Source organism: Tenrec ecaudatus, chromosome 6 (assembly GCF_050624435.1).
Source record: "Tenrec ecaudatus isolate mTenEca1 chromosome 6, mTenEca1.hap1, whole genome shotgun sequence".
In the NCBI taxonomy this organism is placed as follows: domain Eukaryota; kingdom Metazoa; phylum Chordata; class Mammalia; order Afrosoricida; family Tenrecidae; genus Tenrec; species Tenrec ecaudatus.
The window spans coordinates 14,617,990-14,645,090 of NC_134535.1; the positions used below are offsets into that span (position 1 = coordinate 14,617,990).

Sequence of the window (27,101 nt, forward strand, 5' to 3'; positions counted from 1 at the left end):
GGAAGGGCACGTGAGCTCTTAGCTCGGAGGGAGAATTCCTGAAGGAGGGGCTTACGCTCCGCAGCCAGCCCAGAAGATGTAAAATAGCCATCGGGTTTGGCACTCCTGGAGGCCTTTGAGGACTTTAGTAAGATAGATAGATGTCGGTTTGAGTTGTGTGGGTTCTGGAGGCCTTTGAGGGGACCATCGAGGAATTTAGACCACCAGGAAAAGAGTGACCCCTTTCCCTTCCTTTGTTTATTGAACAAATATTTACTGAGTACCTGCGGTGTACCCAAAACAAGGCCTTTTGTGTGTGTGTTGGGGGCAGGGTGGTGGTTGCTCAGTGCTAACTGAAAGGGTCGGTGAAGATAGCAGCCAGCCCACCAATGCGTGGCTTGTTCTAATAAAGGCCGAAACGCCTGGCGCGCACAAGGGGTCACTTCTCAGGTAACCAGAATTTCTCGTGAAACTTACAGCCTGGTTTCTTAGGCGGTCATATTTGTATGAGCCTTTTTTGGAACCCCTGGTTTTTCACTGTGTGTGTGCCTATTATGGTGGGGGTGGGGAATGACCTCTCCCTTTCGAAGTCCTCAGCAGCCATTAGGCTGATTAGGTCTTCCAGAACAGGCTAGTTCTTGCATGTCCCCATTCTTCAAAAGACTCTGTCTGTGGCCATGTGGTAGCTTACACCTTGAATCTTTCCATAAACCCACTCGGTTTCTAAAACTACACGAGTTTAAATTTTTTAAAATTTTATTTCATTTCTTATTCATTATTGGATATTCACAGCTGGAATCTTTTAAATCTGTATTAATCATGGTAAGCTGCTACGATTGATTCTAGTGCTATATAATTAATACCACCATCACAGATATTATTCACTCCTTGAAATATGCCTGCACATGGCGCCTGCCCCGCCCTCCCCCTCTTCCCTCCCTTTCCCTACACACACACACACACACACACACACACGCACACGCACGCGTGCGCACAGCCGCACACCAAACTGCCATTCTCCAGCAGGCCTGTTTCTGGAGCCGGGAGATGTCAGCTTGCCGGGAGGGGTAGGGGGAGGAGGAAGAGGTGGGGCTCCACTCTGATTAATTACCTTAGGCATTCAGGGGTGGGGCTTCCTTCAGCCATCTGCCTGAGATATGGGAGGGAGCTGGAGAAAGAAGGAGGGGGAGAGACTGCCAGAGAGGAAGAGAAAAGAAAGGAAGAAACACTAGAAAGAACAGGGAAGGAGACGATAAAGGGAGATACCTTATAGACCGGACGAGTTAGGTTGGGGGGGCGGGGGGCGCAGAAGGCCTCTGGAGGTGTGCCCCAGAGGACTGTTTGAAGGGCTCATCACTTACTCCGCATCTCGGTTTATGGAGAAGAAGAAAATGGTAACTCAGGTAAGGTCCGTGCTTCCTTGGCGTGGTATTTTTTGTTTGTGTTCTGGGATGATCCCCCCCCCACCCCACCCCGCGTCTCTAGGATCTACATAGAGGTTTGGGGCATGGTATAGCAAGCGGGGTTTTGTGATTTTTCTCTTCCTAGAAAAGGCTGGCTTTATTGTTAGCCACTACTAAGTGCGAGTCTGGGTCTGCATTGAGTCCGAGTGTGTGTGTGCGTGTGTGTCCGCGCGCGCGCGCACGCGCGTTCTCTATGTATCCATATCCTTTTTCTCCCCCTCCCTCCCTCAGCTCCATAGCTGATTCCTGTTTCCTGTACTGTGCAGCTGTAGCTCAGGAAAGGCCCTGTGGGGATTTGTCTACCTCTTTGTCTTGGTTCTGAGAAGAGGGAGGGGGAGAAAAGACTGCAGAGGTAGGAAGGGGTCCTTGCAGACTGCTCAGAAGAGGGGAGAAGGATCCACTCCCTCTGAGAATTGTCGAAGAGTGTGTGTTGGAGGGAAGTCGGCTTCCCATTCACGGTGGTTTCTCAGGGGTTGCACCTTGGCTGCCTTCTCTCCTCACGGCTTCTGAGAACTCCAAGGTTAGGAGGGAATGTTTCCTTTCGATGGCTTTGTTCCTGGGGAAGACAGTTTTCCGTAGGAGCGCTCAGAGCATCCAGGTGTGGCCAAGGCAGATAGAGCTGGCTGGAGAAGGAGCCTGCATGTGGAAATGACAACCACTCGGCCTTTAAACGGCATTTGGAGGAGCAGGAGTAGAAAATGGAAGGAGTCTCACAGTGCCTCTTTGGTTATGCTGGCCAACAAAATCTGCATTTTGGCAAGTCATTCCTGCCAAATGGAAAGGCGAATCTTCGGCCATGGGCTCCCAGGGCAGTGCTGGTTCTCCTGCTGGCACCCTTCTGTGAACTCCTCTTCCCTTTCTTCCTTCACCTCCAGGAGGAGGGCAGGATGAGGCTGTGATTTATCAATCCCTAGTCACCGGCATTACAGGACCTGCATGCCCTTTAGTCCCGAACTCAGCCAGGCCTGATTGCACTGGCGGCTTTTATCCTCAATAGGGAAATTTCATCACTGGACAGTGCTTTCCTTTTAAGGAGCTTGTCCTTCTTATTCTCCCTTCTCTTTCCCTCTCCCAGTCACCACCGGGGGGCGAGAGAGTGGGCTAGCTCCTAGGGTAGCGGCATCCTTGCAAGAGCGGCACCTGGGCTCCCTTAAATGTTATATAATGCCCCGCAGTGCTCTCTGGAGGGAGGGGAGCCTCGAGGGCATTCCCCCACCCAGACCCAAAGGAAAGGGGAGTTCTGAAGAAGATACTTTTCCAAAGTGATTCCTCCCTTCCCCCCACTTGCAGGTCTCAGTTGGGTGATTATCAAGAAACCCCTCTGTGGGAAAGTGGAGACAACCAGGCTTATTTCCTCTTCAATTTCTTACCCTCCCCTCATCAGTCTAATTAATCAACTCTTTTGAAAGATCGCTTCATTATTGTTTTTTCAAGTTCCAGAAAAGAAGAAACCAATCTCTGGACCCTCGTTGCTGCTTTAGCAATGACACTTGCTCATCCTGGAGCCCTCTGGGCAGCTGTCACTACCTGGCAGTCTTTGTGGTCAGCAGCGCTCCTCTCTCCCGCCTTTGACTGGTGGCTTGGCAGCTTCTGGACTTTTCCTTATATACGTGCATGCAGTTGAGCCAGGGAAAAGACTTGTCCACATAGGAATTTTTATAAATTCCCTTGGCAATATTTCCGCTTAGTGTCTAGAGGTGCTGGCAAGGCTGTAAGCATTAGTTAGGATGCACCTATTATGTGTGTACTCTTAATGTTGTGATCTTCATAATCAGTACTATATACCTCTAATTTTCTGAATGGAGCAGATGAGAAAAATGGAAAGAGATTTGGCAGATGGGGTGGGGTGTGTGTATCTAGGGATTCTAAGATAAAATTGCCCTGGATACGACTGAATTAATGAGAAAGAAGTAACTGGCTTTTCCCCCCTCTACCTGCGTTAACACAACTGGAAAGTTGAGAATATCAAAATTGTGAGTTTTCAGCATTGTAATATTTTTTTTTAGTGTGTAGACTGTATCTATGTAACATACACAATAGCAACTCATTAGATGAAATTTTTCGTTGGTTAAAAAATTTTTTTGAAGTATTTTAACCAGTCCCAGTATCTGACAGTGATCTGTCACTTAAGCTTTCTGAGTACAAAATGCCTGCACTGGCTAGAGTTGGATTATTGACGTTAAAATGCTGTATTGGGCAATTTCTTGCCTTGCCTGGCATATTAAGAATGTCTGTGCTCTCTCCATTGTGTGATGTCGTTTTCTTAGCATCTTTAGGCCTTACCTTTTCTCCACTCAGTCGATGCCAGAAGGGCTTGCAGTGGGTGACATTTTCATCGTGCAGCGTGAGGTCCTTGTCGGTACTTGCAGCCTGTGCACTCTTACACGTGCTCTAGTTTTATAAGGCCTGTTTTGTTTTGATTTAATTAGTAAACTGCGCTGTCACTTACAATGAGCAATCGGTGCTTAGCTCTCTCTCTCTCTTTTAAGGCAGATGGCAATTTAATAAAAATATTCGATTACCATAGATAAGCTTATGTAAGACGTTTATATACCTTCAGGTTTTTCTGTGTGCTGTAGGAATATTTCATAGGGAATGCGCTCGTATTTCTGAGACTATGATCCCAAGTATTGCATCTGCTCGGGCTTATGAAAATGACAAAGAAGAAAAAGCAGAGACATTCGTCTCAAAATTTTTGTAAAATCAGAAAGGCCAAAGGGCAAATGACTTATACTCTAATTAGTGAAAAATAGATTTCCTGTCGAAAAGGCCTGCAGAGGAAAAGAAGATGAAAAGGAGTGAGTGTGAAAGGAGATGTGTGTGCTCTGCTCTAGAGTAAGACAGCCTGGCTCTCTGGAACACAAAGCCCTCCCCTTGGACAGCTCAGTGCTTTGCTGGCATTTTCTCCAGAATCTGTTTTCCATCAAGCCCAAGGAGAGGGTAGGTGTTAGGGAAAGGGGAGGTTGGGAAGGGGGCTGCTGTTCCTTTAAACGTGCGGAGCCAGTGGGGCAGCAGGCTTGCAGCGTATTCTTCTGTAATGAGTCACCAGTCCCATTGTCTGCTCTCTGCCCTCTTCCCTCTTCCCTACCTGGAAGACTGACTTCTTCCACCTGAACTGCAGCCTCTGTGCTGATCTTTTCTGGGTGGCTGGGAGACTCCAGAGGGGGAGGGCATTGTAGGCTTTAATTTAAGACCCTCTAGCAAGCCAGGTAGGCTTTGCTTTGTTTCATCCTGTCCCCTCCCCCGTTGTGATGTTGTTTGGCATTGGTTTTTATTTTGAAATGAGTTGGCATAGAAGCTGGAGCCTGTGGTATTTGCTAAGCACGTCCCATTCTCTGCAACTGCGGAGAGCCCTCGGCGGCGGGGGCTTCGTCTCCATTTTGTGGCATTGCTCTAAAGTGATTCCATTTGGTGCTGCCAGTCACCGTCCCTCCCCACCCTGTGTCCCCGAAGCCTCAGCCCACACTGTATTCTGGCACACTTTCCACTTTATTTGGGCTGTGCAGGGCTTGGGGAAGTTGGAGGGGGGAGCCTGGAATTGTGGGTTGGAGATTTATATTCCTGTACAAAGAACCAAAAGCAGCTTCACTTTTTCCAGAGATTTGAGTGCTTTCTGAATTCTTCTGCAAGCTCCATGTCTTGGGTTGTAACCATTTCCTTGCCACAGCCAAGGCTGGCCCTTGAAAACATCAGTAGGCTAAAAATAGCTCTGCAGAAGAGAAACCCAGAATTTTCATAATGGAGCTGTGATTAAATCTGAGTGATTTTGACCCACAGAGTGGTTCTTCCCAGTCTCCTCCCAGCCAAGTGCCTCTTTTTGACCCTTGCCTCTGTTTTTCCCTTTGTTTCTGCAGTGGGACTAGCTAAGCTTAGTGCTTTGACAGTCTGCTCCTCAAGTCCACTTTGCCCCAGGGGGCACCTCTGTGGTGCAAGGTAGTTGACATTCCTCTCCCCTCTCAGTGACAGGGAGGAGAATAAGGTGAAAACCCTGGCCAGGTTCCTCCAGGTGTCCGTTTTTCCTTGAAAAACTCAAAAATCACAGCTACACAGACGGCCTGATGGGGATCATTCCATCTCTCGGACTTTTGGATCATGGGCCTCTCTTCTTGTCACACTTCTACCTTGGGTTGTGCCTTGGACATCTCTCTGTGATCTTCTGACACATTGTTACTGGGAGCCCCATTGCACTTCCAGGGACTCCTCCTCCCACGCCTAACCTTCCGCTTCTTCTGTGCCAAGGCCTCTCTTGAGTACCCAGCTCTGCATGTTCCAAACATTTCTGCCTGGATTTATTCCTGCTTTCTCATTCTTTTCTCTCAGTTTCCCCAACCACAGTCATCCTTAAAAATTGTATTATTTTTGTTGCTGTTGGGGATATACACAGCAAGACAGTCGTTTCCACATTTGCCATTTAGGGACCCTGACTGCCTTCTTCCAGGTGCGTCACCATTCTCAGCCTTTTTTTCCTGAGTTGTGCCTTCCTCATTAACAGAAGCTCATGGCCCACCTGGCTTTCTAGCTACTCCATTGAATTGCTCAGTTGTTGTCAGTTTGATCCCATGTAGCTAGTTCTTAAAAGAGCATCGTGCTTAAAACAGCTATTTTTTACCAGTTAGGCTCAACTGTTGTCTGTCTGGTCTTTAATTATGGTCTTTTTCTTCCTTTTTAAAAAAATTATGGTGTTTTTCAATGATCTCTTATGCACGTGAAAGCTGGGCGATGATTATAGAAGACTGAAGAATTCACTTGACCTCTGATTTAGTGTGTTGGGGAGAAGTATTAATGTGCCATCAACTCTAGAAGAATGAACAAACCTGTCACGGAGGAAGTATAGCCAAAATGCTCGTTAGAAGGAAGGAAGGAGAGCCTTCTTCTCACTTAATTTGGAAGTGTTATCAGGAGAAAGGACCATGCTTGGTAAATAGAACATCAGTGTATTATTTGAGAAAGACCCACAACAGCACGAATTGACTCAGTGGCTGCGATGGTGAGCTCAAAGGTCACAGTTGTGAATGTGGCACCCTACTGAACAGTGTGTTGTTTTGTTGTACATCGCGCCGCTCTAAGGTAAAGCCAATTCAATGGCACCTAACAACAGCCGCAGCACAACTTGAGGAGCCATTCCTGGTTGGAGGTTTAAAGTATCTCACGGTAACAGGTTCAGAAGCTTACCCCTTGTGATCTGAGGAAGTCTGGCTTCTATGAGTTGTTAGATATTTTTTGAACATTTCTTTGCAACACTTCATCAATGAACTTCAACAAGCACAAATAAAAAGCTCTCCTGCAGTAGTCAATGTTTCACTGTTCTGACTGTAGCCCCCAAATTACTCCAAGCAGTCAAAAATAGTGCAGTCCACCATCATGATGCATGGTTACCATGTTCTAGGCTTTAAAAATACTCCCGTTACGATTAATCTGGTTTAGAACCTTGCAGTCAAATAATTCAGTAGAGTTTGTTTCCTAAGTGGTGAACTAAAAAAACAGATCAGATTTGGTAGCTTCTTTGCTTAAAGCCTTCCAGTGTTGCCCTCCAGATTCTGAATCAAACCCAGTGTCTCTGCTGTAAGATCCTGTGTGACCAGGAACCTGCCTGTCCTTCCCACCCCCATCTCCTAGTGCCCTTCCCTGGTGTGTTTTCCTCCCCAAGGCCTTTCTCATGCTTTCTTCTCTGTCAGAAATGTTCACCCCCAGGCATTTACACAGCTTGATCGACTCAAATATTATTTCACAAGAGCTCTTCCCTTCTGCTTGCTTTCTTAACTAGCACTCCCTCATCATCCTGCCTTTTCTTCATTATTACTGATTGAAGCACTTACCATTGCTTGATATTGTCACATATTTGTTTATCTGGTGTTTACCTTTTTATCCTTCCCCAAAGAATATACTATCATTAGTCCACTGCGTGGAATAGTGCCTGACACAGACTCATCATAACATTAATAATAATAGCCAGTGCTTATATGCATCCCTTATTGCATGACTGCTGCTTCCATGAGCATTAATTACATTGCATGGGGAAATTTTGCTGTGAAGGACCTCTTTCAAGTGTCGAGGAGCAAGGATGTCTCTTTGAGGACCAAGGTGTAGCCGATGACCCAAACTCACACTCTCACTGCCATCGGATTGATGTTGACTCTTCAATCGCCTCAGGCATGTGAAATTTGGACACCAAGTAAGGAGGACAAAAGAAGACTCGATCCATTTGAATTGTGGTGCTAGTGAAGAATATTGCAACAATATGATTCTGTTGTGGAAGAAGTACAGCCAGAATGCTCCTTAGAAGAAGTGAGGATAGTGAGACTGTTATCAGGAGAGACTCGGGATGTCATTCTTGATAAAGTAGAGAGGCAAGCAGACGAGAGGATGACCCACAGAGACATGGGTTGACATGGTACAATGGCTGCAACACTGGGCTCAAACTGAAGAACAGTTGTAAGGATGGTGCAGGATTAGGCAAGGTCTCCTTCTGCTGTCCACAGGGCAGCTGTGAGTAGGAACTGATTTCAACCAACAATCCTTATCAGTGTTTATAATGTATTAATATCATGCACTGTTCTAAGCTCTTTACCCACATTAACTCATCGCAGCTGCTCAATATTCTGTAGTCATCTGCGCATTAAAGAAATAAACAAACAGTGATTAGGCAAGTTGCCCTACTTCATGCAGTTACTAGGAGATATTATGGAGATTCATAGTCAAGCTAACTGGCTTTGGAGTCCATCTTTTTAACTACTGTTTTAGTATCCCTTGAACATAGCTGGTGCTCAATAAATAGGTGTGACTATGTGAATAAATTAAGTTCAGATTCTCTGACTCTCTTTTGGGATGTTCATCTCTGACTTCTTTCAGTGTTTTGTTGGAACATTTGCAGCAATCAAGAATTCATTGCTGAATAAAATGAATTCATTAGAGTACTATAGAACCTGTCAACAATCATAAAGATGGCCCAGGACCAAATATCGTTTTGTCCTGCTTAGTGGATGTAAGGTTCTCAGCACTCAACAGCAACACTCTAGAGGGCACACTACGCACCAGCCTTGGTCTTCAGTGCTGCGACGACTATTCGGGCACACCTCACCTGACCTAAGGGGGACGAATGAGAGCCACCATTAGCCCCAAACTAGTTCCTGTCAGGTGGAGGGCAGGCTTAACCTCTGCTCGCCAACATTTTTTTTTTTTTGCCTCCCCCCTCCCTTCTTTTTCAAACCAATTCTGATGCCAGCACTCTCCTAAGACATTCACTACTTAGTAGTTTTCATAATTCTTTGCAGTGAACACACAGAACTCATAGACCATTATCATGATTTTGTGGTTTATTAGGGACATTACAACTCAGACAAGACACAGTTCTTCAATCAGGACAGCTTCCAGCCCAAACTGCTCTCCTCTCCTTCTCTCTCAGTCATGCCCACAGACACACCCTACTGCTGAGCCTCTTGCTGCTTTTCAGTCTTCATTGTTATTACACTCCTGGCTCCAGGAGGTCTGCAGCACGGTTACCCTGGATCCAAAGGATGCAACTTTTGGAATCCTTGTTATTTTTTATTGTAGTGAGGTTTTCCTCAACCCCTGAGGGATTAGGCCTGCTATAAACCTCCTCTTTCCACCAAAGCCATGAACTGACCCAGCTCCTGAGTAGGCCAGAGGCACATCCTTTGCATGGTAAGCTGTTCACTCCCTTTTGCAAGATTGTGGCCTGGCAGGTCCTCTTGCAAAACTACAAAACCAAGACCAGATTCCATGCTTAAAGTCAAGTTTTCTGTGAACTTTTTGAAGGCCCCTCGCATTATAAAAAGACACTGTTGTCCTACATAGATGGATCATTTAGTCTTCTCAACAACCTTATGAATAAGTACTAGTAATAATTGATCTTGTAGATATTTGGAAACAGGTACAGAGAGGTTGAGTTTGGCTATGAAATTCCTGCTTTTAACCACCATTAATAGTGACTGGTATACAGAAATAACTTGTTTTTGAAAAAAACAAACTTGGGTTTTTTTTTTTTCTTTTTTGCACACCTACTTTGCACCAATGTGTTTTATATACGTTCACATTGCATACTTAGATTCATATCTTACATCATCAGTCATCTGCAGAAGGCTGTAATGTTTTACCATTTCTCATTTTAGATCTTGAGATTTGAGACATCTAGCAACCTGGTGATAGCCTCTGGTTGTGGTCAGAGAGAGTGAGTTCAAACTTGAGATCTATTTAGCTTTAAATTCTCATGTTTTCTCTTACTCTACCAGCCTCATAACCTAATTAGTTCCATGGCTGGCCATTGAAAAGGAGAAGAGGTTTTCCTTATGAATAGCTAACTTTATTTCCATTATCATTGCCTTACTCTTTGTTTCTCTACCCCTTGGCATCAGAAACAAATGTGAAGGCACTACTAAATGACCCCGTTGCTCCTCAGCCCTGCTTCCTTGAATGATAACAGCATAGATAAGGAAGCATGTGGTTTCCAGAGTTCTTACTGTCCTAAACTAATTGAATTAATCTGTATGACTGATCTATTATTTATGCTAATTACTAGGTACCAGTGTCAATTATGAATATTACTGTATATGTGTGTGTATAAGCTTGAGTTTTTCAGCACGTTTAGGTGCCTCAGCTGATATTTGGGTCAACTTATACACGAGTTTATATGGTAAGGATCACATCTTTGTTATAAGTTTTGTTTTAGGACAGCGTGTTTGACTTGACTTTGTTGTCATAGCTTATTGATCATGTTGTGTTGTTAGCGATTTTACAACGTAAGGAGACAGTGGTATTTCCCTTAATTATTAAGCAGAATTCTGCTCTTCTATTATAAAACATACTGCCTGTCAGCTGGTTAACAGGAATCTGTCTTCTAATCTTTGGGTTGTCCCCTGATCCCTGGAAGGCTAATATTTTTACAAACTTATTTATTAGAGAGACTTTTGAGTTGCCAGTTTAATTGACAAATGATATATTGAAAACTAGCAAAAGTAAGTTTGATGCTGACCTTTGAGGGTATGGAACCAATGGAAAAAGAAAAAAAAATGTTGAAAGAACAAAATTGGGAATTAAGGCTTTTTAGATCAGTAGCAACAGTACCCATCATCTGATTTCCAACTGTAAATAGAAGAAAAACGACCCAAAAATCAAATTATGTCCTTGAAAAAGGCTCTGATTTAATATTACTCAATTATAAATTAAGTATCACGGAGATCTTCCTCAGTTTGTTTATTTTGGCCAAATTTTCCCTTCATCTTCCTCTTGAGTTTTTTTCCCAAAGGGTTGTTAGTTTCAGAATGTTCAAATGATAAACATTTCTTACTTAACTAATGGCTGCGATTAACACAAGGAAATACTGCTTTCTGGACACCCCCACCCCTTCTCCTTGGAATGTGAAATCATTTAGCTGGTGATCATGTTAAAATCTCAGAATTATAGGGGAAAGTTCTGTAACTCAGATTTTATGTTGTTTTATTTGTAAAGGGCTTCTTTAAGCAGAAAATGTAATAAAAATCAATTAGTACTTGATGAAATTACAAATTAAATACTTTTATATCGAAAAATTATGTAAATATGTTATTTTATCTAATGGTAATTATGAGGTTTCTTGTAAGACGTTTGGAAGAGACAAACGGAGACTGAAGTGAAAGAGATGAGATTTTGAAAGCCACTTACCTTGAGCAGCAGGCACCTGCAGCCTTTCCCTCTGAAAGGTGGGTGGGGCAAAAGTGTTGGGGCTCTCCAAGGCTGCGCGTTCTCTGTCACAGTTACTCAGCTCTGCAGTTCACCGCGCAGAAGCTCCCAGACAGTCTGAAGGGATTTCAGACACTTTGGAAGAATATATAATCAAAAGTTGAAATAAGAATTGTAATTTTGTATAATTTGTGCGTATTTTATGGTTGTAAATTATAAAATAGACAAATGTGTACGTGTTTTATGCATTCGTGACAGACCTAAGTTTTAATTTTTTCAATAATTCTGGGCCACACACTTCATTCATCTGTAAATTTTTCAAATATTACAGATCTCCAAAAAAATAATTTCCAGTATGTTTATTGATAAAGATGAGCACATAGTGGGCCTATGTCATTCAAGGGCACAGTGTCCATTTCTCCCACTAGACTTATCCATAGACTCCTGCAAGCCGGGTGTTGACAATTTAAGCTCTAATACCATTCCCTCATTCAGATTTGGATTGTATTCTTTACAGTCCTTAGATCACACAGTGATCATGATGTGCTTTTTCCACATGGACTTTAATTGATGCCTCGTTTAGATGGCTACTGGTTTGAAGAAGACAAGTCTTTAATAAGGTTTTGAAGTCCGTTGTCAACCCTTTCTTTCGGGGATCCTCTGGGTGGGCCACTTGAACCTCCAACATTTTCATTTGGCGGCCAAGTACATTCACCTTTTGCATCAACCAGGGACTCTGTTTAGTCCTCTAAGCAATCCTTATTGGGTAGCTACAAAGCTGCATTATTGTTGTTAGGTGTCATTGAGTCTTTGCCTATTTCTGCCTGTAGTGACCTCGTGTAACAGTAGAACTGCCTCACAGGATCTTCTTAGCTGTAATCTTCTAAAGGCAGAATGCCAGTTCTTTCTTCTGCAGAGCAACTGGGTGGGTTTGAAATACCAGCTTTTTGGTTAACTGCCAAGTACTTACCTAGGACTCCTTAAAAATTCATTTTAACCCAACCCAAATGAAACCAATTGCTATTGAGTCAATTCCAACTCACTGACCCTATAGAACAGAGTGTAACGGTTCCATGGGGTTGGAAGCAGACTACACATCTTTCTCTCACAGAGCAACTGATAGGTTTGACCCACCAACCTTTTGGTTAGCAGCTATGTGCTCAACAATCGTGCTGCCAGGGATTCCGGAAAGATGCATTCAACCTAGACATTACCTGCCTCAAAGAGTCCTTGTTCTGAGGAGGCCTTGGCAGGTAGCCAAGTGATCATAACAAGATACAGATGCGAGGTTCAGAGGGATAGGAGGTGGGAGTGTTTGGGGATTTCCCCCCCCCCCCACTCTCCTATTTGGATGGGAATGGGCTGCTTGTAGAGAGGTTTGCTGAGTGAATTACATATCAAGGCCAAGTTGGTAGAAAGGAGAAAGAAATAGGAGGGATAAAGAAAAGGGAGGGTAAGACAGCACAAGGTGTGTTCAGGATTTGATACTCATAAGGTGGTACAACCTGGGCTGAGCCACTGTCACCTTTCAGGTAGATTATTACAAAAGCTTCCTACCTACTACTGCCTTGGCCAATTCTGACCATTCCACTTCTGCTCAAAATTTTCAGGGACCTTCTGTTTCATTCAAAGCAAAGCCAAAATCCCTGCAGTGGCTGGAAGCATCGCACAACTGCTGCTCAACATCCCTCCCCCACTGCCAGCTCTCTCACTTCATCTCTAGCTCGAGGGCATTAGGAAGGTGGAGAACCACTGCTCTATAAGAACAGGGCCTTTGTCTTGTTTTTTTTAATTATAGTAAAATATATGAAACAAAATATTTGCCACATCGAGACCTTTGTTTTGTTTATTTGTATTTTTTAAATTACTGTTGCTTGACATATCATAAATATTTGATGGTAAGAATTGAAGGTGAAAGGTGACATATTCGAAAGGTAGTTGATGGAGGACATCACTTCCATACAAAGGGATTTGACCTGGCAACTGTGGGCAGTGGGCAGGCCAGAATTTTAAGAAGAGAATTAAGTCACTTCATCAGGTGTTGTTAGGTACCGTTGAGGTGCTTCAGACTCATGGGGGGGGGCCTATGTACACAAAAACGAAACACCACCCAGCCCTGCACCGTCCTCACAATTGTTCTGGTGTTTGAGCCCGTCGTTGACACCATTGTCAGTCCATCCTCTTTTCTCCCTGCCCCTCTGCTTTACCGCGCCCGATGTTGATCTCCAGGGACTGGGCTCTCCTGACAGTGTGTACCAAGTACGTGAGAGGACGTCTCACCACCCTTGCTTCTAAGGAGCATTCTGGCTGTACTTCTTCCCAGACAGATCTGTTTGTTCTTTTTGGCAGGCCATGGTTCTTTCAGAATTCTAGTGTTTTGTTTTAGAAAGATCGTTCTGGTAGCTGCTTGGAAGATAGGTCAGGTTGAGACTAAGTTAAAAGGGGAAGAAAACAAACAAACAGAAGTTCCCTGCCATCGCGTTGATTCTGACCCATGGTGACCCTATAGGACAGAGTAGAACTGCTCCTGGGGGTGTCCGAGGCTGCAAAGTCTCGGCACTTCCCCCTTGTTCCCCACAGTCCAGATCACATATCCATTTCGTTATTCAATGTATGAGAGTAAGTCAGAAGGCATTGCTACTAGGATTCCTGTTCACGCATGCACAGGTTTATTGCAAACAGAATGTGCCTACACATTTCTGCCATTATTGGATGGCTACAGACCGACAAGCATGTTCTCTCAGTAATGCACTTTCTTAACATGTTCTCTTCCCAAGAAAAGGTCAAGGCTGAGAGGTCAACTCACAAGGTTATGGTAACTGTTTCAGAGGCTCCCAAAGGGGTCATCCTGATAAATTTTCTCAAAGGACATAGGGTACTCACAAGGGCTTATTTTGAAGAGTATTGAAACTTGCATCGGTGAGAACAAGACCAGGAAAGTTGCCCCAAGGAGGAGTTTTTTTCCTTCACGGCAGCACACCTGCTTGTTCTTCAAGGGCAATGAGGGCTGACCTAGGAGAGTTTTGTTGGGAAAACTGATCTTGCCCCTTCAGACTTGGTTTTGTTGCCCAAACTCAAAGAACATTTAAATAGAACACGATTTCAGTCCCCTGAGAAGCTAACACAGCTGTTCTGATGTGGTGTAAATCAACCCAGAATCATCTGGGCTAGAGATGTGGAAGCACCGCCTTCAGAGGTGGGTAGACCTAGATGGAGGAGAGATTGAGAAATAGGAGCTTCACATTTTGGGTAATTTTGTTTAATAAAGTTTTCTCTTAATTCTGTAGCAAGACTTTTTACGTGCCCTCGTGTTTAATAGAGCTGTCATTTCTCACTGTTTGTGTTTGTGAGAGGTTTCGTATATTGTGGAGAGCTACCTTCAGAGTTGTAAAGCTATTGAGAAAGGAGTTGTTTGGGGTTTTTGCAGACATGTATTTCAGAAGGAGGTATGGCAACTAGGTTAATTTGATAGAAGATATTTTCTGAAGATCAATTCTGATGTGTTCATCATAACTCCATTTGGAGAGGAGGTTATAAATGAAGCTGTATGTTTCTCAGTCTCAAGACTTGTAGGACAATTAGAGCAAGTAGAATCCATGATATTACTGTGGTTCTTCACGAAAGGCCGTTTGGTTGTGGGAAGAGGAGAGGGCAGAGTTTTGTTTGTTGCTTTATGGACATGTGCATTGCAAAGAAACAGATTGCCATAGACCAGCCAACACCGAAACCTGGAAAGCACAATTACCTCACCCATGAGACACTAGAAATTCTTGTCAGTACTTCACTTTGAACCTCAGTCGAGACTGTTTCAGTTAACATATGGAAGGTGCGACCTTAATTGTCCATAAAGACAAAATCAAGAGTAAATTAAATCATGAAATGTTTGATTCAAAATAAAGAACAGTCATCCATGGCTCTGTGTAAATCACCAATTACATTGAATAGAACAGATAGCCAGCCATTAATTATGTGCAAGGGACTTCCGTTTCCAAGGAAGCAGATAACTGAACCAGAGTATCTCCTGTGGTCTCATCATGCCAGGGGAAGACATGATTCATGGATGTTTGAGGATCTAAATGCTGCTTTAAGGAGAAATAGAAGAAAGCTTTTAAGAGGTTGGAGATATTAAGACCATTACCGGGTTTCTCACTTTTAACCTAATAGCCTATGGGGTTGAATGACTGTGCTCTGAAATATTTATTTTCCTGTTTAAATATTCATTGCGGTGAGATGGCAGAACTTAGCCTCACGGAAGAGCTAGAACTGGCGTTTCTTTCTTGAGTAATTCAAAGTGCGTGTGCACAGTGAAGGTAGGTGATTTGGAGACAAGCTTGCTCTATGGGCCAACCGGCTCCCTGCCCTTAGACTTGCGTCTGCTGTCATCTGTAATCCACTTTTAATCTAAGGGTGGACGTAGAGTGCAGAGCATGCTGTGTTGTCTGTTTCCATTTCGTTCCTTTTCTGGCTGCAAGAGCTCCAGCTTCCAAGGGTCCCCCCTCCTGCACGTCATCGTTGTTTCACAGGACTGTAGGCACCCTTGCTCATTGGGTACTGGTGCCTTGATCCACACCCACTCTGTTTTAGAAGAAACTTTAGTGAGATCTGCATTTCAGCAAGTTCATGAGTTTGCTTGCCTGAAAAGGCAAAAAGAAAACTAAAACGTGGTGTTTATGCTCTTTCAGGATTCATAGAAGGTAATTTGATGGAACTAACTTACATGTTCAGCCACTCTCATGACTGGCACTCTTCCTCCATCTCTCCCCTCTTCTAGGGGTGTAGAATTGTGCTGCCACCACAATTCTCTCTCATTCTGCCCAACCCAAACCTCCAGACCAGGTTTCCCCCCACACCCCAAGGGTGATACGTAAACCACCAACATCAAAATGTGTCAGGCTCCTGCCAACTGAATCACAGTCAAGAGGCAATAGTCCTCGGGTCCATTGTGCATGATAAAATGTGGGGATCTTTGCTTAAAGAACCAGGTAGAAGGTGAATTGGTGTGTGTGAAGGGCTAGGTAAAGTAGAAGGTGGTCCTGAAATTAGAGGCACCCTGTTTGACTTCAAATAACACTTTCCCTTCAGTTTGATCTTTCAACTGGTAAGTAGATTTTAAAAAAGACGAAAATTGCTATTACTATAATCATTATCGCGTGGGCCTTAAATCTTATTTGTGAGCTCCTTCGAATCCAGCCAACCAAATGGAGAATGAACTCCTAGAATTCAAACTGGACGTCAGCATGGAGACACTGGAGGAGCCATGGAGGTTTGCCTCATCACCGCCGAACCCATTCTACCGGCACCTTGGATGACAGCTAGGTCCTTGTGCGTGTGTGGTGGGGAGGAGTTCATTCCTTAATTTGCTATCAGATATATTTTTTCAGGGCCTTTAACATGAATATTTCTGCTCTAGGCATTCAGATTATTAATTTTGTTGACGTTAAACAAGGAAATTACTCATTTTAAATTGTCCCCTCACTAGGTGCTTATGGTATTCTAATAGCTGCACAATCAGTAACTGGGTTGTTTTGAATACAGAATGTTTCCGATATCGAAGTGAGGCACTTTGGGCAGGAGCACTGTTACATGTGGAGATTTAGGTAAATTGCAATTGTGGCATGAATTGTGCCTGTGTCTAGTAACTGGGCATAGCTTTGGCCTTGTCACAGGACATTTTGTCCCTCAGGATTTTCTTTCTTCTTGGTCTGCCATTCTAAGGACTTTGTTTGCGTGTTTTATGTTGCAATTGATTCTAAGTGGTTTGACTTCAGTGTTCGCATTTTGTCGTCTTAAGATAATAGTTGAGTGTGGTATTCTGGCTCTGTCACACCATCTGGAGAGCATCGCTCCTCTTGGTATCACACCTGAGAAGAGCGATGGGCGCTTGACTGGGGCCCAACTGAGGGTTCCCTGCACTAAGGCAAGGTGGCCTAAGCAAATTACAGGGAATCAAATTTACTAAATTTATAACAGGCTTAAAGACCCCCCCAAAAAATTATTTCTATTAAAAACTAGAGAATTTATTTCCTTTCATGTACAGCATAAGAAAATGATCACTGACATTAGCGATGGTGATAAACTGGTAAAGATATTATCTCCTTAAATAATAAAATGATTCTTTTTATGGTGGTGAGAAATAAAGTTATTACTGATATGATTGTATTAATAATCCATTTCTGATCTTGTATGTATGTAATATAGAACTGGGAGACTTTTCTCTTAAAATAGGATTTGCAGTTGGAAAGGGGGAACCGATTACAAGGATCCACATGTGACCTCCTCCCTGGGAGACGGACGGCAGAGAAGGGGGCGAAGGGAGACTCCGGATAGGACAAGATATGACAAAATAGCAATCTATAAATTATCAAGGGCTCATGAGGGAGGGGGGAGCGGAGAGGGAGGGGAAAAAAGAAAACAGAGAGGACCTGATGCAAAGGGCTTAAGTGGAGAGCAAATGCTTTGAAAAGGTTTAGGGCAAAGAATGTACTGATGTGCTTTATACAATTGATGTATGTATATGTATGGATTGTGATAAGAGTTGTATGAACCCCTAATAAAATGTTAAAAAAAAAAAGGATTTGCAGCTTGTTGCTTAGAACCCAATGGCAGATTAGGTATACAGGTAAAAATCAGATATTAGAATAGAGTTGAAAATAAGATGATACACACACATATATATATATACATCATATGTGCTCAAGTATAAGCCAACCCGAATATCAGCCAAGGCACCTAATTTTACCACAAAAATTGCGTTAGAAATACGCTGAAAAACTCGGCTTATACACGAGTACATATGGTGTGTGTATATATTTTACATCCAAGAGTATACTGAGTTTAATTATCCTAGAAAATTAAGACAGTTGTGTAGTAGCTTTATAGCACAAATGACATTGTTGTCATTATTAGTTGACATGTCTGTCTCACCTTCTAAATTTAGTCATATAAAGGCAAGACTCTCTATCTCCACTTTATTTGTTACCGTCACCACTTCCCTGTGTTAAAAACTAGCATGTTACAGGTACTTATATGCCCCCAAGGAGTATCTTTTGTAAATAATGAGAAAGTGTGTCTTTATTTAGTTATTTGTGTTTTAATCATTTTATTGGGGGCTTGTCCAACTCTTATCCGAATCCATACATACGTACATTGTGTCAAGCTCCTTTGTACATCTGTTGCCATCATCATTCTCAAGACATTTTGCTTTCTTCTTGAGTCCTTGGTATCAGCTCCTCATTTGTCCCCTCCCTCCCTGTTTCCCCCTTCCTCATGAACCCTTGATAATTTATAAATTATTATTTTGTCATATCTTACACTGTCCGATGTCTCCCTTCACCCAGAAAGTGTGTCTTTAAAGTCTTGTTAAAGGTCATGGGGTGATACAATTGGCAAAGATTACCAATTGCCATTGAGTTGTCCCAGCCTCATGGTGACTTCATGTATGCCAAAGTAGAGCTGTGCCCACATAAGGGCGTTAGTGCAATTGCTAAGTACACATAGTAAATGAAAATATTAAAAGTACTCTTTGTGGAAGCAGCTTAGTACAATTTTTGTTGGAGTGTACAATGTAAATATGCATTAAAATAAAAAGAATGAGCATACCAAAAAGTCACTGAGTGAATAAGCCTTGAGTAGTGAGTGAGCCTAAATAATCTATTCTGCTTTGTTCCCTATATTTAATTAGATGCCAAATGCTTTCAATTCCACCACACAAATGCCTCTTGAATGCATTTCCTTTGCCCATAACACGTGTGCCCACCTGTGTTTTCCTTCCTGTACCAAAGCAGCCTTTTTTTGCCTCTTGATTGTTACTGTTATCCAGCCTAGGGTTCTGTTGTTCCTTCTTTTTGGTGATTGCTCATTGGCAGGAAATAGTAACTGGAATAGCAGCAGGGGGGGGGGGGGTGGAGAAGGTTTCGGGTAGGTTGAGGTGACTAAGAAGATACTTGACGCAATCCGCATCTCTAAGGAGAGAAAGTAGTAACTTGACTGTTGGACATACACTTGAGTGTGTAGTGGTAGTGGGATGAGTGGAAGCCTTCCTTCAGTGGGAGCTGGAAATGTGCACCTGGAAGAATCAGAAACAAAACCAGAGCCTCGTTGTAATCCTCACAACAGCCCCCTGCAGCCAACAGCCCCTTTTAGAGAACTAGAAAAGGTTACGTACATAGTCTATTGTAAGAGGTCTCTTGGAGATTCAAACTCAAGCCTGTCCTTCAGAACGCATGCTCGTTGCTTGGTTTTACTCTGCCTCCTGTGAAAGTTAGGAAAGAAGGACACAGTTTGATCTAGAAGATATTTGGGAGTCATTCATGGGTGAAGCTCTGAGATTTCTGTGTGGGGAAATAGGGTAGTAAAGGGGCTGAGACTTGGTCCTTAGGTTGTACATTTTCCCTGTGTGATGAGAAGGAATCACTTCGATATAGATGGCTGAATTTAAAATGAAAACCTCCAGTATATTTTACATGGTACACCGGAAAGTCATATGTGATATTGGGCTTTGGATTTTCTCTCTCCTGTCCCTTACTTTCTGTGCTTTAAGAGCCAAAGATCTCTTGCTTCACTCAGTCGTTGGTTCATGGTGCCATCTCGCTTTCACTCACACTAGGTGAATACTGCTAAATCCTGTGCCCGGAAGATTGAAGGAAATCAGATGCATAAAGCACCACAAGTGAATGTTGCCTCTTCTTTCTCAAGGCGCCTCAACCATCTTACTCCCTGCTCCCACGTTCTCCAGTTTGACCCCAGCCCAGGACGTCAGCACTGGCTGTGTTCCCCTCGCTGTGGAGGCTCCGGAGCCAAAGCCACTCGCTGCAGAGTTGTATCCACATGCCTTTCCAGCTCCACCTTCTTTTATTTCATAAACTCTTTTCTTTTTTCTTTCATAAACTTTCATTTAACACCTGATACTTTTAGGTGCCTTATGGGATTCTACACAATGTACAAGACAGCCCCCACCATAATGGAATTAAAATCTAATAGGGAAGCTAGAGCACATGCTCAGATGTATGAAGTATGGCACTTTGCATTTAAATGCCTGGAACGATGCGTGGTGCAAGCTAAATGCTACGGGGAGGAAGCAGTTACTCTACCTGCAGGCCAACAGGCAGTGCAAACGTTTGCTGAAGCTTTGCTATATTGGGCCCTGTACTTGTTTGTGCTGACCGAATGTTCCTGACTCATGCCCACTCTGTGCAGAGAGCAGAGAGAGCAGCCTGACAGGGTTGTCCGGGCTGTGGCCTTCGTAAGATCGTTAGCGGTACCCTCGGTAAGCACCCCTGCGCGGGTGTGAATTGCCAAACTGTTGATGACCAGTGCAGCACTTACACCATTTGTACCACCCAGGGACCCACTTTGGATTCTCTGTGTCATTTCAGGCAGGCAATAAAAGCCAGTTGGCATAGAGTCGACCCTGACTTCCTGGTACCTGGTGAGTCAGTGGAGCCCTGTGTCCTCAGGCTCAGGACATTCACTGGGCGGCTTTCACTTTCTTCCTGCTTTTGGTCTAGAAACCTCACTGAAGTCTGTTCAGTGCCCTAATTCCCACAGCCCCCAGGAGGGCAGTTTCTGGGGACTCTAACCCTGGTCACCTGCCGGACGGATGAAGAAAGATTCCACCACCAAATCCCCCTGCTAGTTCCAGAGGGAGAGAAAGGTGGTCTTTTGCTGTCAAAGATAGTGAGCCTTATTTTCTCGACCCTACACCATAGAACTGAAAGATTACCACATCAGGATGTGAACCGGGCATATTTAATCCTAAAACCTTGCCATCTTCCTTTCCACCTGGGTCATTAAGCTGTAGCCCTCAGCCTTAATCTGACCCTTGACCTGGATCAATAAGCTAAGAATGGTTTTTGCAGTTTTGAATTTTGGTTGAAAACAACTTTTTAAAAGAATATTTGAAATGTGAAAAATATATGAAACTTGTGCTTCCATGTTACGAAGTTTTACTGGTAAACGGTCATACATCTAACATGCATCGACAGAGCGGAGTAGAACAGTTGCCCCCGTGGTGACAGCTCACAGGGCCTGCCAGTCCTACACGTAGGCTGTCTGACTCTGCTGACCCTGCTTTCTCTCCACCTTCCTTTCTAGGAGTGGCTTGCCCTTCTTAGGAGCACAGTGCAAGACGACAAGTGGGTGGCATAAAATGTTTTTCCCAGCAGCTCTCGCTGCTAATTGCTGTGTTTGTTCAGTTGTCTGAGCCAGCTCTGTCAGGACTATGCCTGTGGGAGCTTTAATATGGTGCCCAGTGTCATTCCCAGCGGGTTGAGGTGGAAGATGAAGACTACAGTAGACAGAGATGGCCCGGAGCCAATTCAGAGGCTTAGAAAAAGTCCGCTTAGCTGTGTCAATCTAAACTTGGGAACAGGTTCTTTGGCCTTTACCAAGGATTTAGTTGTGAACTCCTATCAGATTTTGTTGATGCCTGTCCTTGGGGGGTAAAGCTGGAGAGTTCTCTAGTGCCCTTGTTCTAGGTAACCAGCCCACCTGAATTTGAAGGCTCCATCTTGCAAATGTGCCTCCAGGCCTGTACGTCCTGTCTGTGGTGGACCCCTTAATGTTTGCTCTCGGCACTGACAGACTGAAGGAGGAGAGCGAGAACCATTCCCCCTTTCAAGTCCATGTCTGTCTGTCTCTCTTTCTTACACACACACACACACACACGCACGCGTGCGCCCGTGTGCTAACATAGGAGAAATTAGACACAGTACTGGGACCTAGAGCAATGGAAGGATGTGAAAGACTACCTTGCATTGTGAGTTTCACAGAAATTCAAGACTACAGTTAGTCAAAATGTCTCTTTAATTTTACCCTAAAAAAACCATGGGCTAAAAGTGGGGGGGGGGTTCTGTAATATAATTTCTAAGAATTAGACAAAATAAAGGATTTTATGTAAAGTAATCCTTAGTACCAAGTGTAAATGCTTTGGGGGCAGAAGAGACAGCTGAATTTTGATGCTTCGTAACTTAAAAAGGACAAGTTAGGAATTTCTGCCTCGAGGTTTGTCTTGCAAGTAGCACAGTAAGCAGCTCAGTGGTTCAGTTTCATATCACTCACTCAAGACTCATTCCCATCGAGTTGCCGACTCACAGCCACCTTACAGGATGGGCCTGTAACTCATTACGGGAGTAGCAAGCCACGTGGTGGTTTTGAACTGCTGACTTTGCAGTTTACAGCCCAGTGCATAACCACTGTGCCACCAGAGCCGCTCGTCTGGCTTCCCCTTATTGGTCAGGGTTTCCTGTCGCTTTGTACACGAGTTTCTGCAGGTACCTTCGAAGGCTTTACTATTCGGGGATGGGGAAATGTGTGTGGCCTTTGGGCGGTCTGTTCACTCTCTTGATACAGTCATGAAGACATCAACCCCAGTAGACGTCCTAAATTGTTCTTTCTCCACGAGTGGATTGCCAGATGGTTTGTTGTTGTTTTGAATTTTAAATGGGGGTATGTGTGTCAAAACTTAACCAAATTACACACTGCAAACAAGCATGGTTTTGTTTCAATACGGTTGTTTAATTAATTAATGTATTTATTTGCAGACCTGCCGGCTACAGTGTTGCACTGATTGTGCTGATAATGTCCATGGCTTAGTGATGTTGAGCTTCTCCGTTGTGTTAGTTATTTGTATCTCATCTCCTGTCTTCACTAATAGCTTTACCTGCTTTCCCGTTGGGTGTGTATTTCTTACCGGTTTACCTTTACCCTCCTCTTGTTTACAGTAGTAATCCATCTCTCTTCTCCCAGTTGACTTTGAGGCTCTTCTCCACCCGTGCTTCCTCTTCCTCTCATCATGTCTCCCTGCTTTCCTTCTGAAGGTAGTCATACTGCCCATCTTCTGTCTTTTCTGGGTTTCAGGTTTTCTTCTTAGGAAGCAGGAATCTAATCAATCTAGAAGAGACAAAGGAGAAGCTCAATATTATTAGTCAGAAAAAGGCCAGAGGCAGACTATAGAACAATATCTCCAGCAGGCTCAAGTTGTAGCTGATAAATATTAAACCCACAAGAATCAAAAGTGCAGCCGGCGGTTAGCCCACCTGAATTAGAATAGATTTGATACATTAAGCACTAATGGCCAAAGACCAGAAAGGTTGTGGGTTATTGTAATAGTTGTTTTTAATGTCAACTTGGACAGGCATATGTTCCCATGATTTCATTTAACATAATGTGGTCAACTCCCTTGATGGGGTTTTCTGGGAAGCAGTTAATCTGTTCATATTCTTGATAAAATTGAGGGAGATTGCATTCATGAGATGGCCTACTCTTAGTGTAGACAGTGTGTGGAAACGAGCTCGCTTCTGCATGTTAGATTCATTAAGCCTATTCAGATTCATTCAGCTCTGCATCCACCAGTGTATGGTCTTACTTCTTCATCTTCCTGCTTCCTGTTCGATAGTCCCTGCAGCTACATGGGTCAAGAGAAGCTTTCTGCTTACATCTGACCCATGAACTTAAACCTGACTGGACTTCCTCACTTCTAAATCTTAGTGGGCCATTTCCTGATATAAATGGCTTTCTGTGTACATACACATACAAGAGTCACTGGTTTTGCTTCTCTAGTGAACCCTACCTAACATAGATACCACGAAGGACATCACACATGAAGAAAAAAGGTCATTAAAAAGGCAGTAAAGAAAGAAAAGGCCAAAATAATCGTCCGATGATATTCCGAAACTTACTCTGGCATGTAAAGTAGCTGAAGTGAATGGGAGAAATGGTGTAAAAGCTGAAGAGAAGGCTTCAGAGGACCAGCAGGAAGACAAAGATAAAGTATGAGAATGAGCGTCAAAAGACTGCAATTAGAAAGCCAAGAGAAGAATGCACTCAGCATCTTTCAAGCTAAAAGAACAAGAAAAATCTCAAGTCTAGAGTTGCTATACTGAAGGATTCTATCAGCAAAATACTGAACAACACAAGAAGGATCAGAAGGACATGGAAAGAGCACAGAGTATTGGCTGATGTTCACGCATTTCAGGAGGAGAAATATAATCAAGAACCAATAGTACTGAAGCAAGAGACCCCAAGCTGCACTGAAGATGGTGTTGGTGACAAACAAAGCTCAAGGAACTGAATTTTAAAAGTATTCGAAAGCAGAACTGTCACTTTGAGAGCTGAGGTGTTTAAGACTGTCAGTGAGATGGATTTGAGGCCGTTCAAGCATAGACTGTGAGGATGGTCCAGGACCTGGCAGTGTTTCACTCTGTTGCCCATGAGTCAGACCTGGCTCCTAACAACTAGCAGCCTATACTGAGCTCTTGTAGTTAACTGCGACTTCGTATTAAATCTTGACATGAGGTCGCATACTCACTCTAAAGGAGCCTGGGTGGTGCAGAGGTCAAGCTTTGAGCTGCCAGGCATAAGGTCAACAGTTCAAAACCACCACGATCTGCTTCCATAAAGATTTATAAAGCTTTGGATGTTCTTTGACAATGTTCTACTCTGTCCTGTGGGGTCACTGTGGGTTGGAAGTAACACCAAGGTTGGGTTGTCTTTAAATCCGTCTTCAAAATTGTTTTGTGTTTCCATATAAAATGTTAATATCAATGGTCAATTTCATTTCTGCCCAAGTGCCTGCTGGAATTTTATTGGGTTTGGGCTTTTATGTGAGCGATCATTTTAACAACGTTGCCCCTTCCAGACACCACTTGAATCTCTCCCTCTGTTTGAGTCGTCTTTAATTTGTCTTAGTCTGGTCCTGTAACTTTCCATGTAAAGATCACATACCTCTTTCATTAGATCTAAGGCTAGTTATTTCACATTCAGCTTTGATGCTCTTATACAATTATAACAGCATATATTTAAATTTTTCCACTTTTCAGCTATGTTGCCAACAGGTAGGAATATCATTGTTTTTGTTGTTGGTTTTGAATCCTGTGACCTTGCAGAATTTATTTTTATTTCTTGTGGACTCTAGAAAGCCCTTTGGGTGTATATATAGGTATGTAATTATTTTGTCTGTAAATAAAGACAGCTTCACGTCTTTTCTATTATTTATGCCTTTTTTCCTCTTTCTTAGTTTCATTGTTTAGGGCTTCAGTGTCATGTTGAAGGTTAGCTGGCACACATTTGAACAACCACCAGGACCTGGATGGAACATTTAAAAATATCTTCTTGACATTTATGCAATGAATATTCTTTTCAAGATAATCAATTACTGAGTCAGGTCTCTTTTTTGATGGCTTTATTGACATCATTCACACATTATACAATGCAATGACTTCAGCATATTTAGAAGAGTTAGGCAGTCACCGCCACAATCAATTTAGACCATTTTCTTCGTTCTTGTACTTGCTATTAGCTCCCCATTTCCCCCAAACTCCCCTGCCATAACCCATAGAAACTTCATCCAGTTCCTGTCTCTATAGATTTACCTATCCTAGACTTCATCTAAAGAAAAACATACTAAAAAACTAACAAAATGAGATAATCCAAAAGAAAAACTAGAACAATTTTTAAATGGGCCCAAAAGGAGAATAAATAATAGATGAGTTCATTTGAATACTTCGCCAGAAAGTCTTTGTCCATCTAGTTTGGCAGTATTTTTTTAATTTGATTTCTATGGGGGGGCGCTAATATATCTAGTTACAGTAATTCCTTTTTCCTGTTTTATGATTATTTAGCTAATGCCTTTAGTTGGACTCTTAATTCGGCCTTTATCATTCCTTTCCTACTGAAAGCCCACAGATACTGTTTCCTGTCTGCAGCTCTTGCTCTGCCCTCCAGGCTGTCTAAGAGGGACTGCTCGTTGCTTCTGGAGGTTGCGCATCATTTACTTTATGTTTTTTCTTAGATCCAGAATTTACTTAGAACTTTGTTTCTTAATTTCCCCATGATTTAAATTTGGGGTCTTTTGCTGTTGTTGTTACTGATTCTTAATATCACAAAGAATAGTGCACATGGTTTGTAAAAATACCTACTTGCAGGCATTTGCCAAGGCTTTCCTCTGGGGTCAGTTAGGTGGCTGGCTGTTCATGTATTTTCCCATGGGCATTCTCCCTGCCACGGAGTCAAAGCTGCCTCTCAGTGACTCCCTCGGAGCCTCCAAGACTACAACTGTTTACAGGAGTCGAAAGCACAGTCTTTCTCCTGCAGAGCTGCTGCTGGTTTTGAACTGCCAACCATGTGGATCGCAACAAACCCTTAACCACTACACCATATTAAGTATTAACCAATTCCTTTTAAGTATAGCATAACGTTTGTTCGGTTCTCTGCTAGTGTGTGTCTTTAGATTGACTCCGACTCGCTGACTCATGGGCTTCCCAAGCTGCCATCTTAATCGTGCGGTCACACCTCCAGGGCCATTCTTCCTCAGAGCAGCTGCTGGGGATAAATGGCCAGCTTCCGTTGGCATACAAGCACTAACTGTTGCATCACCAGGGCTGCTTAGCCCTTACTTCATTTCTTTACCTGCTGTACGAAGCTCCCAAACAGTAAACGGCTTGCTCAGAGTGGCGTGATCTGTGCACAGCAGAAGTGGGACTCGGAGTGAGGTCTGGCAGTTCTTCTCTCCCTTCTCTTTTACTAAGTCAAAGCTGAACAGAAAATCAAGAAAAATCAGGTTTTTCTCTAAGGCAGTGGTTCTCAACCTTTCTAATGCTTGTGACCCTTTAATACAGTTACTCATGCTGTGGTGACTCCCCAACCATATAATTATTTTCATTGCTACTTCATAACGGTAATTTTGCTACTGATATGAATCGGACAAGCCCTGTGAAAGGGTCATTCGACCCCACAGGGGTCACAACCCATAGGTTGAGGACCGCTGCTCTTAAGGTGACACAGTGACAAAAAGAGGTCATATGAAGACATCTTGATGAACCCTTTCTGACTAGACTACTACCCTCTGTTGTCGTTTATGGTCACCTGAGAAAATGCACATTTTTGTGGTCTTTGTTGGGTTGGTTGCCAAGGTAAATCACATAGAGCCATTATTGTCATAAGATGATGTGCTTTTTGGGTCTCTGTTTTCAGTACACATTAGGGAAG

General features: G+C 43.3%; 1 protein-coding gene across 12 annotated transcripts in view; it reads left to right on the forward strand.

Moving 5' to 3' along the window:
• RBFOX2 (RNA binding fox-1 homolog 2) overlaps nt 1-27,101 on the forward strand; it is a 298,767-nt gene that overhangs the window by 205,389 nt on the left and 66,277 nt on the right. Inside the window, exon 1 of one of the 12 annotated variants that reach the window (XM_075551006.1) lies at nt 1,126-1,382. The exons of the other annotated variants lie outside the window; for them this stretch is intronic. Within the exon in view, the coding sequence (XP_075407121.1) occupies nt 1,356-1,382 (27 nt within the window). The 5' untranslated portion in view covers nt 1,126-1,355. Of the gene's footprint in view, nt 1-1,125; nt 1,383-27,101 lie in introns of those variants that run through there. 12 annotated transcript variants of the gene reach the window in all.